General features: G+C 39.0%; 2 protein-coding genes across 10 annotated transcripts in view; one reads left to right on the top strand and one right to left on the bottom strand.

Annotated features, from left to right (window-relative positions):
* Window positions 1-2,918, top strand: LOC133843447 (protein painting of fourth). 2 transcript variants are annotated; one of them, XM_062277012.1, is made up of 4 exons: window positions 1-367; window positions 429-1,307; window positions 1,361-1,600; window positions 1,663-2,918. In XM_062277012.1, exons 1-4 carry the CDS (start codon window positions 1-3, stop codon window positions 1,818-1,820), a joined length of 1,644 nt encoding a protein of 547 aa, XP_062132996.1. In that variant the 3' UTR covers window positions 1,821-2,918. The 2 variants fall into 2 exon arrangements, with proteins under 2 accessions (XP_062132996.1, XP_062132997.1); XM_062277013.1 differs by having other exon boundaries at window positions 1,693-2,918.
* Window positions 2,420-15,267, bottom strand: part of LOC133843446 (matrix metalloproteinase-14) — a 26,160-nt gene continuing 13,312 nt past the window's right edge. For 3 of the 8 annotated variants that reach the window (XM_062277006.1, XM_062277005.1, XM_062277004.1), the window contains exons 3-6: window positions 8,307-8,710; window positions 6,632-7,553; window positions 6,386-6,557; window positions 2,420-2,907 (exon numbers count right to left, since the gene is read on the bottom strand). In XM_062277006.1, the coding sequence (XP_062132990.1) occupies window positions 2,744-2,907; window positions 6,386-6,557; window positions 6,632-7,553; window positions 8,307-8,710 (1,662 nt within the window). In that variant the 3' untranslated portion in view covers window positions 2,420-2,743. The other 5 variants (XM_062277007.1, XM_062277010.1, XM_062277008.1 and 2 more) reach the window with 5 other exon arrangements.

The following is a 15,267-nucleotide window of genomic DNA, read 5'->3' on the forward strand; positions in this document are numbered from 1 at the left end:
ATGAATATGGATATTAAACGCGCATCACATAAAACGGGCTTGGGTGATGGTCCGGAAGCAAAGCGCGCCATGGAAGAGCAACAACAAGAAGATCAGGAGCAGGATAAGGAAACAAATTATATGCAGCTAGACGCAGACTGTGATAGCCTCCATGCTGATCGGGGCAGCGTCACCCTGTCGCCCAACAACCATGTGGCGCCTTTCACCGGCAATGGCTGTGAGCCTTCACTGGAATCTTATATGTTTCACCATACGCCTGCAGGCAGTCAGCTGTGTTCATGGATGTCGAACGCCGACTCGAGAACTTTGGGCAACGATGCTGTACCATCATCAGAAGTCGATAAGGATACTAAAACAGTGGAAAAGTGTAAGAGACCATAATTTCCAATATAAAGCAAGTACGATGTATTTTAAATATTTCTATTTAGCTTCCAAACTTAATCGCAAGGAACAATCAGAGATGCGTCGCCAGAATGCGCTGCGTGCATTGGCCTTAGAACGTGAGCTGTCCACGAAAGCACCACAGACACCAACATTGATCATACGCTTTCCGGATCCCAAGATAAATGTCGCCATAGTCAGTGAATTCTCACAATCTATACGGGATGTAGTCTTTCCGACGAATGTGGCGGAACGCTATTGTCTGGTGCACCTAAAACCGGGCGCCAACATCGAACAGACAATAAAGGAGATAAATCGTATACGTTTTGGCAATGGACATTTGCATGCTGAGGTTAAGACTTTTACTGATGCGGAGCAGGCCGACTGCATTGATCCTTGCTCACTATATGTGAGCAATATACCCTTCAATATGAATGCCGCTGATATTAAAGCATTTGTGAATTCAACGCGAGTGGACATTGGCGTCATGAAACGCCAGAAACGCGCACGCTTCGCATTTGTACGCTATTCCAGCGCTGAGACGGCCATGGAGGCATTCAAGGATCTAGTGCGCCGCACTGTCAACAATCGTGTCCTCACCGTGCGCTATAGACGCCAACGCAAGCGCTTGCCACAGGTGGCGCCTTCTTCACTTTGTGGCGCCTCCAATTTGACCATCAACACAATTCCTTCAGACGATGAAACAGCTGAATGCCGCGTCATATCACCACCGCCCGTGGAATCCATTACCATCATTGACAGCGACGACAATGGTTCCGATTCGAGCCAAAGCAGGAGTCTGCAGGCGAAGAAAAAGCGTGAAACCAAATTAAGCGCCAGTGATAAAGAGATTGAAAAGCTGAAAATGAAAATGGCTCAACACGAAGCGATCATAAAGAGTTTACAGATGAGACAGAACAGCGTAGGTGAGTATTGATAAATTGATATTACTTCAACAAATAACTGATCAAATTTGCAGTCAATACCGCGATTAAAGTGGAACCACAATCGGAACGAACCACAGACATGTCCTCATTGATGCAACACTCCCTTTCCCCCTGTTCCAGCTACGATATCAAAATGGAAAATGAATATTTAGGCATTGCTCAGAGCACGCCAGATCCGGAACACGAATCAATGCCCGAGGCCGACAATCAATTGTCTCCACCCTATAGGCCAACTACTTGCGCAATTGACGGCAGCGAGGATCCAATCAAGTGTAAAAATCAATAATTTTTCATTATTCATTTCAGTGTTTATTATTGCCGCTATCTTACTTAGCATCCAATTGTTTTGGCTGGTTGATTACAGGTCTCGGACGCCGCAAAAGTACAAAATCTGTAACGCACTCGATAAATATAAATTCAGGAAATCAGGGTCCAAAGGACGCCAATTTGGAAGGGCTTTATGCGCAGCTTGAGAAAGATTTGGATACATAAGAATAGGACATAGGACATTTGTATAAGCAAAGTGTTGTTCCTCAAAATTTTGCGTATGAAGCTACAAAGGTGTAAATTTCTTTTTTACATTTAGTATTTATTTTTATTTAATGTTTTTCGATCACTTTTAGAGTACAATTTTATAAAATTGTTACAATAATAATACGTAAATTAAATACAATAATAATAATATTTCGGTTTTAAATATTAAACCCGAACAAATATCGATTTAAGAACTTACAATCTTACATACACTTAGACTTATATAATAATCAAATGTATTTTAATGATCATTTTTTTTGTAATCTTAAAATTCTAAATTTTTTAAAAAACATCTATAGTTCGTATTGTAAGTGGCACTAACTAAACAGTTTCCAATTCGCTCTTTTAGTCAGTGTAAGAACTCGAACTAAACTAAATTACATTTTAATTAATTGCTTAATCGTTTTTTTCCGTTTTACATATTGTTTTTATGGCTCGTAATAGTTAATATCGCAAATTGTCATATTTAACATGTTCTGTTTTTAATTTCATAACATACTTGAAGTTTCGATTATGATATGATTCCTGATTTCTGATATCATGTTCATGTTTCAGTATTGTTGTTTTTTTTTGTATTATTTTTTTCTCAGTTTCTTTTATGGAATGTTAAAAACTATTTAAGTTTAACTATACTTAATGCTGAGTTTTTGTTTGTATTTACACAACAACGAATTTAAGGCACCTGTTTCACATGATATTTGTAAGGACTTCATTCTTCTCATTATCGTTAAAATTATTTATCATTATTCGAATACACAAATCCAATATGTTGGTAGCCCACAAATTAAGCAACGTGCGGTAAAATTTTACAAACTTTACTTGGGTTGTTTTTATTGCCCTGTGAGTTTTGAGTTCTCAATGCGCGCAACATTAAAAGTATTTTAGCTAATTATGAATTTGGAAATGCAACACAGCAGGAATGTGCTGATCAGTACGCTGGCTGCTGAGTTGCTGGTCAGCTGGGATATAGACATCGCACCAGATCCAGTACGTTCCGCAACCTCGGGCTCAGCTGGTTCATCATTAGTTTGGTGATCGCCGACAGCTATTTTTTTTTTTTAAATAGAAATAAGTTTTAAAATTTATTAGATAAAAGTCGCACAAAATATTTTTAAATTCTTAAATCGACAACTATGTAAATACATATATAAGTGCATAACTATTAAGAGATTTTCATTATAAAAAAAAATATATAAAAAAAAATACATTTAATTTGACTGCCAAAAATGTAAAACTAAACTAACTTAGAAACAAAAAATCATAAAAATATATGTATAAAAATAATTATTGCAACATACTGTTCCACTTTTGAGTACAAATGGCGATTCTTGGTTTGTTTTCTGGGCGTTTGTTCAATGGCGATTCGGCAGCAGCGTAGGCTTATTGGGCGTGGCATTATTGTGACATTATTTTCAGACAGAGATCACTCAAGCAGGCATATGTATGTAGTATATATATATGCATATGTTTTCATATGTATGTGTAAAGACAAATTACAAATTAGGGCGCGCGATTTAAATCGAATACGAATACAAAAATTAATACAGTTGACATGTTGCTGGTGGACAGAACACACACGAAGGAACTGGTTGGCTCTCTAAAAGTATCTGTTCGTTAGACTCCACATCCAGCCGGGCAGAAGACCCGTGCCCGTGCCCGTACTTGGAACCAGATTCGTATTGACAACTGGAGTTTGCGGTACTGTTTGATCAACATTCGTGATCACACACCCAAAATAAATGAAATGAAAGATATGTAATAAAGAAAAATTGGGGGGAAAAAATGATAATCGCATAAATAACAATTCAGCAAAGACGATAATTTGAAGCGGTTTCATCACTACGTAGTGCATCATCTACTGTGGGGGTCTGTGCGTGTTGTGACGTAACTACATGATTGAATTTGCAAAACGATAGCAAGCGATAACATAAACTATAGCTACTAATCGGTACGATCAACTACATACACATACACATAAGTACAAAGAGCCAAGCACACGCACACACCGACTTGGGGGTGGCTTTTTGTGTCATAGCGGTAGACAGAGCGAGAGCGAGAAAGTAAGAAAGGGGCGAGAGTAAGTGGGAGGAAGAATAAAAAGAAGCAAAAGCAGCAGAAGTTCATTGCCAGCAGCGGGTGTGGTAAAGCTTTCGATTTGCTTATTGCGATATGCGCGCGTTACTTTGTTTTTGGTTTTTCGTTTTTGTGTGTTCGTTGTTATTGCTTTTCTTTTCGTTTTATTATGTTTTGAGTGTGGCGGGTTGTTGTTGTTAATTGTTCTGTTTCGTTTCATTTTATCCGCGTCTCTTATTAAAGCCTGCAAGAAATACATACAACGTACATACAGATACAGATATACAAATTGAAGTTCAGCTCAGTTTATGTAAATTGAACGGGCGGGTGTTATGAGGGAACAACAAGCACGTGCATGCAGTGTTAAGTATTCAAATTGGCCGACCGACCGTTGAGTCGTGCAATCTGGGTCATAACATAACGGGTGTGGACCACCACAGTCACACATACATTCTACATACATACATACAAACATAAGGTGGATAACTTATGTGTGTGTGTGCGCGCGTGTGTCGAGTGTGTGATTGTGTATGTGTGCTAAAATGGCAGTAAGGAAAAAAGGGTACAAGATGGGAGAAAAGGGAGCATGCAAATTGTGAATTTTAGTATTATTGATAAAACATGCAATTAAAAATACTGTTTACATGTGTAAGTGCTGCACACACGTACACAGAATGTGTATACATATGTAGATTAGAGATTCTTCAAAGAAAGCGCAACCCAAGAAAGCCTTTTGCCACATTTGAATTTGGTGCCACAGGTGCCAAGAGGGAAACAGTTTTTGTTTTTGAAATTTCGATTCGAATTTCGAACGCATAAAGTGTTGGGAAATGCCATAATAATAACTACAGTTTATACATAGGTTTTTAGTCTTTTAGGGGTGGAGTGGGGATTCACATAATATTAATAATACCATAGAACTACATTAAATAAATATACTTAGTTGGGGTGCTTATACTTAGGATTGCAAATACTACAATTAAACCAAGATATTAAGATATCGTTTTGAGGGTGGTATAGTACTACAAAGTTAAGGGGTGGAACTTGCTGGATCACTTGTGGTGTTTAACAAATAGTGTTGTAAAAGTGTTGTTGCATAGATAGTAGTGTTATAGTGTTGTTTTTAAGCATTGTGTAGTATAAAGTAATTAGTGTAGTTTTTTTATAGTTAGATATTTTTAGTAACTTCTTGTGCCAAACTCTATAGTTATATTAAATAGTTATCTACTTAGTTAGGTGATAATGCATGCCGGGTATTCTAGTGCATGTTGTGGGGACTTAAATACTAATTTGATGGTTATGGTTTATTGCCTGGAACCGCCCCAAGAGGGAAGCGGGAGGTAAGTTAGTGAGACCGACTGACCAGTAGTTTGTTTTTTGTTTTTCTTTTGATTTTTACACTGTAAGCAAGATATTATATAAATATTATATTATCATTAATTGCTGGCCCTATATATTTTAATTTAAAATGTTCTTAAGATTTTGTGAATATTATTGAAAAAATTTCCTTTTTTTTGTTTTTTTTTTTTTTGTACATGGTATGCTAAATTGAGTTTGTTAGATAGAAATTAAGTTAGAATAGATCCAAAACCAAAATAAGCCAAAACCCCTTGTTAATTATTCAAAGAGTTCAAAGTTATTAACTTAAATAAAAATATTGAAAAACATTGTTAGATAAAAAACTAAAAGAATAATCCATATCCTAAATAAATAAAAACGTCTGTTAGTAATAATAAATAATAAATTATTATTCGCATAAGAAATAGTGAAATCATGGTAGTAATTGAACTCGGTTAGAAGATAAAATAGAGTTAGATTTCAGAAACTAATAGATATAGGTTAGAAAGTGTATTGGAAAGTGTTGAGTGGAAAGTGTAGCCTGAAGACGGTTCAGTTTGAGAACACTGAAACAAACTAAATTAAAACACCACAAAATAGATAAATATATAAATCATAATATGTAAATAAATGCTACAGAAATTACAAATAATGTACAAGAACTAAGAGGAAGAAATTCGACATACACATTTCGAGAATTAGTTTTCAATAAAAATAATAATGTATTTAATCATTTCTTTCTTTCTTTGTTGTTTTTTTTTTCAAACGGGTATTCGTTAGGGTAATAGAACAAAACAGACATTGAGTTCAGTAATAGAATTGACTACAGTACGAATACGAGTACGATACATACATATAATAATGATAAACTTAATTAAACATACCATATATAATATTTGTATAAATTCATTCTTGATCTAACTCAATCTAAGATGGAGTAAGAGTTCTTAAGGATTTCTGTTGTAAACATTTCTTTAAGTTTGTATGTTAAGTAACAACTCATACACGTTTTATGAGATCTTTTTGACTTTGATTGATTCGATACATTTCGCTATAACTGTCGATTATCCAATGGATTCAAACAAAACTACCGCCGAGTCGATCCCACTCACCTGCGTCCAGGTCAAGATCACCATTACCATCCGTATCGGTATGAAGCTGCGAATGCTGCTCCGATTCGACCTGATCGTCTTCGACAATATTACCTGTAGACGATGGCGTGTTCTTGCAGCCGAACCACCAGTGAGCCGTTGGCCTGGGGAATGCCGGTGTGGCCGTATCCACCTGCATAGAGATAATCGATAATCGATAACATTAGTTTCCAGTTGTGATCGCTTATCGCACTCGCGCAAACTTACCGCAAATCGTGCATCGTGGAAGCGATAGTATTTATCGCCCTTGAAGAAGTACGTGTAACCGTTGGTGTATCGCAGTGCTGCATCCAAATTGTTTGGCACACCCTCCCAGTTCGAGATGGGCTTGGGATAGCTGGCCTTCACTGGCGGCCGCTTGGCGGGATCGAAGCGCCAGAATTTGCTGCCCTTGAAGAAGTAGATCTTGCCATTGCCGCCCCACACCATCGCTGCGTCCAGATGATCGGGAATGCCTGTGAAACCTTCGCTGATCTCCTTGGGGTAATCACCATCCATTTGGCTGCCCTGGTAACGCCAGTACTGTGTGCCCTTGAAGAAGTACGTCTTGCCATTCTTGTACGTGAAGGCGGCATCAATGTTGCCCGGCAATCCTGGCCAGCCCTTCGAGATGAGCTGTGGATAACCCTCCTCAACAGCATCTGTGGTCAGCTTGTAGTATTTGTCACCCTTGAAGGCATAAGTATCACCGTGCGCCGAGTTGAACAACGTGTCGATCTTGGAGTCCTTGCAAATGGAGTCGTCCAGTGGCACCTTGGGTGGCGTGAACGAGGGACGCTGTGTGCTGGGTGCCGGATAGGTGTTGGTGGGTGTGTACTGGTTGGTCTTGCGTCCGTATAGCGATTGGATGGCCGCCTTATCATCCTCGTCCAACTTGAAGACGGGCTCAAAGCCGCGGTAGAAGGGCGCCATCAAAGCGGAGCTCTGATCGGAGTGCGACAAGCCGAGCGAGTGACCGAATTCATGGGCAGCCACCTGGAAGAGATTGGTGCCGCGTGGCGAGCCAATGGTCCAGAGTTCGGCATCGTCGAAATGCGCATCGCCGCCAAAGACGGGGAAGAAGGCGTGGGCCAAAGTGCCGCCTTGGCCATCGAAGGCATCGCCATCACCGTGCTCGCTCTCCACGAATCTGCAATGGGGAAGAGTGAAGTGATTAATAAAAGAAGGAGTTGAAGGTACGACTTTAGAACTATGTTAAATCAAGTCTCAATTCAAGACCTAAACTGTTTGGATAATCAATGTTGAATTTTGACTCTTAATAAATGAAATTATGTTGTCTTTATGTTTCGAAAAAAGTTTGGTTTATAGTGATTGCGATTTTCATATTATATTCCATTTGAGTATTTCCTTTTATTTGTCGTTTAACATAAATAAATCTACATTTATTCGATGGTCTAGTTGGGCTTCAGATTGCATAGATTATATACAACATAAATAGGTAAACAATATTCTTTGTTGATTATTGGTAAACAAAATCATGTTGACTTCATGTATCTAAAGCAATTCGACCTCTATTTTAAGTTGTATGACATTTTCGTATTAAATTCTGTTTAAGTTTTTCCTTGCATTGATTACTTAACACAACTAGAAGAATGATAAATAACTCATATTATTTGGGTTATCAAATAGTTTGAATTTCTAACGGAAGAAATTCTAAATAAAGTTAGGTAAATAAATTTTTTCTTAAGTCTTAATTAAATAAGACATACTATGTATTTATAAACTTCATTTAACATAAAATTTATATTTTCCCTAAGTCCCTAAAAATAAGCTTCTGCTACTCACTTGATTTCAATATGATTTCATCTTATTACCAATCGAAATTTATCATAAAACTTATATTTTCCCCAACTATTCCCAAAAATTATCTTCTGCAACTTACTTGATTTCAATATGCACTGGTCCCGATGTCTTCCTGGTGAAAGTTAGATCCGTATCCTCGCTCCATACGGCAAAGGCGCGTGCAATTTCTGCATCGACATCGTTGCGCTTCAAACGCTTGGGATACTTGGAAATGCGATAGGTGAGACTCTTGACACGCCAGCGACTGCCCTGGAGTGCATAACGCTTGGAGCGACTGTCGCCGGTGCCGACACGATCTCGCACACCACAACGTGGCAGCGACATCAATTTCATAGTCTCCTCATCCAGTTCGCCGGTGATATTGAGGCCGGCAAAGTTCTGGAACTCTTGTATGGCACTGACCCAGGTGTGCTTGTCCTGGAGTCCACTGTTGGCCGGATTACGTGCCGAGGCGGGCAAATAGCCGAACTGCGACAAGTAGATCTGCAAAAATTGAAAGCCAACCGACAGACAGGTGAGTGAGAATGATTGATATGAATAGAAGAGGCAACTAAACAATGAAGAGAGAGGAGCTAACGATCAAATGGAATGTTTTGCCACCAGCTGGAGCTGCTGGTTGGCAATTGATTTATGGCGATCCGATAAAAGGTGTTTTGCTTGCATTGTAAGTGTAATTGTCCTGCGGCGCAATCCCTCAACTTGGCCAACTACAACTTGTCCCCCTTTCTCTGCTGCTCTCGTCACAGTGTGTGCAAAAATATATTTGCCGCATGCAAAAGTCAAAGTCAGCAACAAAAAGCGACAGAAATAAAACTATCTGACTTGCATAATTTATGACCAAGTGCTTGGCATGGCAATGTTTTATAATTTTTTTGTGAGAAAGAGAGATATCCCCCCTCCCCCCGTCCCCCACACATCTCCTCTCACCACTCCCCTTGCGGCTATGCGGCGTATACTCAATACCCAATACCAATGCACATTACGTATACGTACAAAAGCAGAGCGAGTCACAGTTACGTGACTTTAATTATGCGATTTAGGTGTGAAAAATGCTGAGTTCTATTGGAGAGTTGAGGAAGTGTTTCGCATTTGTTTTTATTTTTATGGCGATTTCAGCTGAAGTCGAATTAAATTGTAACGCGAATCGAGCGATTAATTGACTAAGCATTGACTACACTTTCTCCTTCCCATTCCCATTCCCCGATGCCCCCATTCCTCCACTCTAGTGGAAGAGGAAGTGCAGTCAGTGCGAGGTTAGTTGGCTGGGAGATTCGCCTAACGGTAAGCCCAAAAACAATTATAAAGAAACATTGTCTAATTGCCGCAAGTCGCAAGTCTTTAGGTTTAGCTTTAGCTGCTGCTGCTTGCACTAATTGCAGCAATTACTTGTTAGTTTATATACAAATATATATATGTATAAGTTTAAATACAGTTTGTATGCTTTATTTTGCCAAGTCCACTGTTGAGCGTAGTTGGGCGTTTGGCATGTGAAACATGTACCGCGGCTCGATGTGTCGCACATTTTAATGGGCTGAGAATAGCAAGCATATGGCATACATGTTCATCAGAATCAACACGTATGTGGCACACACATGCACACACACAGACACACTCGCAACTGTAGTTGTACTGCCAAAAATAAGACAAGAAGATGCCGAAACAGCGCTTGCATAATGCGGAGTACACGAGAGTCGGCTCAGCTGACTGTTAAGTTTTCTTGTTTTATTTATTTTATACTCGTCGTAGTATATTGACAATCTTTTATGAGTATTTTATTTTATTTTATTTTATTTCATTTGATTTCAGCGAGGAAGTAAACATTTTGTGTTCGCATTTTAGTATTCATCCTAAGTACTTAATAATCTGGGTGGTTGGCTCTCTGTCTGGGTGTGTGTGTGTGTTTTACCTTTTTGGCGTGTGGTAAATTCGATTGATCATCAGCATGAGGGGGTGGAGAGTGGGCGAGGGCCTTAGACTCGCCATAAAGGTAAATGAACTCACGACGTTTTTTCTGTTTTTTGTTTCGCTTTTCCTGTAAACATGACGCTGTCAATCTGACAGCAAAGAGAGTGAGAATCGGTCACAAAAGCGACTGACGAGATATGCAAATCATTTGCAATTTGCGTTCCGCTTTGCTGTCAAAAATATTACACAATAAAATTAATCTGCGTCGCTCTTCAGCGGCCGCAACGTTTCCTCTTCTGTTGCGATAGCCTTGTCAACTTTGCCGATGCCGATGCCGATGCTGGGGTATAATGACATTGTAATACATATGAAGTAGAGTTTCCTTTGCCACAGATCATTCTTAGCTGCAGTAAATCATGTCGAATACTTTTCTATAGCATTGGCATTGTGTCAAAAGTGGCTGCAGCATTTCAAGTGCCACTTGAGAGCGTTTTGGGCAACACACAGAGCGACCTTGTTTGGCAAGATGAGCAGCAAGTTAATTGCGCATTCCAGTCGCTGCTCAACTTGTGCAATTAACATAATTACTGCATTTCAAATGCAACAAATTAAATGAGGAGAGCTACTGCTAAAGCAAAAGCAACTGCCACTGCAACTGCAACTCGTGGGAACTATATGAAAGTTGCCGCTGGCCATTGAAATTCCAATGCAATGTCGACCATGATGTGCACGTAGCACAAGCTTATGACATGGGCTAATAAATCTTAGCATTGCTTGTCACAACATAGCAAGCTGCCAATAAGCTTGGCCCACTCGCAGTCGCAGTCAGAGGTCGTCATAATTGTGAATGCGATAAGATACGTAGAGAACGTTGCAAACTTATCAGTTTGACTCGTCAATGAATCACTTTGAGGTGTTGACGAACCTTTTTGTATAACCGAAACTGAACAGAATGAAATGCGTCACAAAACAACAAGCGGGAGGATTAAAGCACAACACGAAAAAAAAACGGAAGTGCGAAGCGGAAATGCTGCGATAAACTGTCAGATACACGTACTCAAAGATACACAACAAGTATACTAGAATCGATGAATCTGCACTCGCATTACACAAAACTGTGCAAAATTATAGAAATTATAATGCAAGTTCGGTTCACGTTTCGACGCTCACTCAAATTGCACTTCAATTTGCAGCAGAAGGAGAACGCACCAGAGAGACATTGACATCAATTTGCGCCGCAGCACACACAAAACTAATAACAAATGTGCCACAATGTTTTCAATGTTAGAAATGCAAAACAAATGGGTAGTAAAATGTCAACAGCCCCTGCTGCAACTTGGCCACTTGAACTGAACTACGAACAGTGCAGAGTGAACAGCACTCTGCAGTTTGTCTATCGCTGACCTCTTTGCCTACTTTGCCAGCTCACTAGCTGCCTAGGCCTTGTCCTGCCTTGCTTTGGCCTGGCCTAAAGGGTTTCACATGCTTGCAAGTATAACAAATTTAAGCAAAAAACAAGAAAGAAAGCAATAATCGAGCTCACTCACTTTGAGATACCCGATACCCATTTTGAATAAAAGCAAAACAAACAAACGAATTAATACAAAATTACTAAAATATACCAACATATATTGATATAGTGCTACATTCACATACTACATTCAAAATATATCATATATTGCAAAATATACTACATTACAAATATACCATATACTGCAAAATATTCCAAGTATAGCAAAATATGAAAAAATATATCTACTTCATTCAAAATAAACCCTATAGTGCAAAATATACAACATTCAAAATATACCATGCAGTGTAAAATATACCGAAATATAGCAAAATATAAAAAAATTATATCTCTTTGACTTATAGTCTCTAAGATCCAGTGTTTCATATGGCCAGACGGACAGACAAAAAGACGGACATGGCTATATTGTCTCGGCTGTTGATGCTGATCAAGAATATATATAACTTATGAGGTCGGCGATGTCTCCAAACAATACGTGGGGACACAAAGTTAAAGCACCCCTCTACCATATGGGTAACAGGGTATACAAATTATGCGGCAACTTTAAGCGTGCTTCTTGATCCTGAATCTGAATTCAAATCTGTTTGCGCATATTATTCTGCTCTTTTGGAATGCCAAGCAAAGTCTGCGCAATTAGACCAATTGCAGAGTTGGCTTTGGTCAGTCATTGACCCCGAGTCGAAAATTGTGCTGTAAATTGTGTTAGTTGGCGTGTTTTGACCCTTGAAAGGCGGTGCCAGAGTCCGTTTATTTCCGGCCAAACAAGACCAGGACATGCATAAATTATAAACAAGCGGGGCTCGTTTAGTTCTCTCGCTTTACTTTTTTCGCTTGCGCGCTACATTTTACTTGACCGGAAATTGATGAGAAAATTGTATTTGCCGTGACTGACTGACTGGGAGGGTGGCTTGAAGTGTGCGAGTGTAACTATACTATACTATATAATATATATGTGTCTAGGTCTAGGTATCGCTAGTATAAGGGTGCGTTTGCTGCTGACGCTTTAAATTTTCAGTATTTGGGTCAAACATCACTGGGGTCATTGACTGCTCGGCAGGAGCAACTTCTTTAAGCCTAGACCTCATTTCAAAGAGAGACAGAGACACGCTGGGAAAGTGATTGCAGCCAAACTGCTGACACACACACACACACTCATACACATACTATAAACCATCCATCTATCTATCACTAACGAGCTGCAACCTGTTTGGCTTGTTTCTCCTCTTAATGATTACATCACTTTTTTTTCTTTGTGTGTGAAAAGCGAAATGCGAGCCATATTGAAGCTGGTCTTTAAATGGTCATAAAACGTGCAAGAAGCGACGAGACGAGACGAGACGGAGCGGAGGGGGCGGCTAATGAAAAACTGGGCCAAATCAGCCTCCAAAAGGTGCCGAAAGTTGCGCAACTTCCATAATCAGGCTAATGTAAGCAAGCAGGCCAAATATGCTGGCTTAAATGGCAAAAGCGGCAAATCGTAAAGCAGGACCCCAAAGGAGGTGGCCAATAATTTTGTCAGCTGCGAAATTCCCATAAAAAAATTTGACATTTAACCCCGCAGTTGAAAAGGTGCCTTTTGGCTCGCTTTTTGCTCCTCGTTAATTTACGAGGCGATAAATAAATTGCAGATGTTAAGATAACGAAACGTGTTGTATGCAAAACTCCAAGAACTCACAGAAACTCCCTCAAAACGGTTTAACTGGGCAACAAATAAAGGATACAAACTCTAGTTTACTTTTTATAAAGGCACTTTTATACGCTAAGAGTGCTAAATAAATTGGAAATCTTAAAAAGGAAGTTCTGAATATTTTGGTCTGTTTTATTGTAGGGAATAATAATTTAAAAAGATTTATTTTATTAGCTTTATGATTATTATAATATCAAAACTAATAAAAATAGTCTCTCAGAGAAGTACATTTTAAATAAAAACTTCGTAAAAGAATTAAAAGATTTTCAAATTTTTTGGAAAAATATATTTGGAAGTCTTGGCGATTGCTTTGCTTAGCACTTTTTGCATGTTGTATATGGTAATGCCTGAAGCATTTCAGGATATATTTGAATCTATTGCACCTAGAGGGTATCCACAAACAGCGCATTTTTGAGCGTGCTTTTCTTTCTTATTATGGCGCTGTGACCTTAGGATACAAAATATCATTAGTTTGAGCTGTTAACATTTGCTTTCTACTTTTTGCATACGATGCTTAGCTTTGCTTTAGCTTTTTCAAAATGGCAAGGTTATCCTGTTCAGCTGTTCAGTTGTTCAGTTGTTTACCTGTCTGCCTATCTAGCTGTTTACCTGTTTGCCCGTTTGGTTGTTTGGCTGTTTGCCCGCATGGCATCCTTTTGTTAACACCTCGTGAAGGTCGCTCACAAAAAAACGCAACGTGACTTTCAGTTTTTTTCCCGCAGTTTCAGTTGAGTTTTCCAGCTTTGCATTTGGCTGCCCAAATCAATCAAGCAACACTCTCACAACTTCGCCTCGTACTCGCATGTATATGTTTTTTTTTAGTTAGTTTAACTTATTGATTAGCTGGACGCCAAGTCTCGGAACTGTTTCTGTTTCTCTAGCTGTTGCTGCTGCTGCTGTTGTTGTTTTTCCTGCTGTTTTTCTTGGCGCTGCGTGACGCACGCGAAAATTTGCGGTTAATACGCATGGAACTTTTCTTTAGGGGGCTCCAACTTTTGCCCAGTTGGTTAACGATTATAATTAGCCAAATACGTCATTATTGAAAGTAACTCTTGGGCTGCCAGTTGTGACCAGTTGTACATCGAGTGCCCTCTCTTTCACTCTCACATACGTTGGGTGCTCTTTTAATTAAGCTGGAAACAAAAGCAAGTCAGTCGGAGACAGCACAACTGCTGCCTGAGCTCATTCCAATAGACTGCTGCAATTAACCTTTGACTTGGCTTCGATTAAGCATACGCAGCGTATGACGCGTCGCAGTTCTCGAATTGGAACGTGGATGACATAAAGCGTGATTATTGAAGGTGGGTTGGTTGCATTATGTCTTAATCACAATAATGCTGCGATGCCTTCACTGACTCAGTGTCATTGTGTGTTTACTTTTGTGTAGAGCAAATTGCTGACAATTTGTAGAGATTCCAATCGATGTCAATGTAAGGTAGACAATCATAAACTATGCATATATGTAGATATATATATCTATATATGTTCTAAGTGAGTCACATTTATTAATGAAAGCAAAGCAGAGATAAAGAGCTAAATCAATCAAATCGTGCATTACAAATGCAGTTGGGGGGAAAACAACAAATAAATGAACAACCATTTAAATGTTGTTAAAGACTTTACTGCAAGTGTGGTCCCAGACAGAGCTGACTAGCCATTGCCATGACTCGCAGTGACTTCGATCTACACTGAAAAAATGAACAATTTCTAAAATCAAGAACATTTGTCTTAACAATTTTGTTCCTAAAATAGTTTAAGAACTAATTCCTAAAACTATGAACATGAGTCTGCCAATTCTTATATTCTTACCAAAAATACTAGATTTAGATTAAAAAATTGTGAAATTCATGGAATTTCCAATAAAGTTTTTATTTGGGTGAGTGCGAATCGATGATAAGTATTTCCTAAGTGGAGTGA

This window comes from Drosophila sulfurigaster, chromosome 3 (assembly GCF_023558435.1).
Source record: "Drosophila sulfurigaster albostrigata strain 15112-1811.04 chromosome 3, ASM2355843v2, whole genome shotgun sequence".
NCBI classification, from domain to species: domain Eukaryota; kingdom Metazoa; phylum Arthropoda; class Insecta; order Diptera; family Drosophilidae; genus Drosophila; species Drosophila sulfurigaster.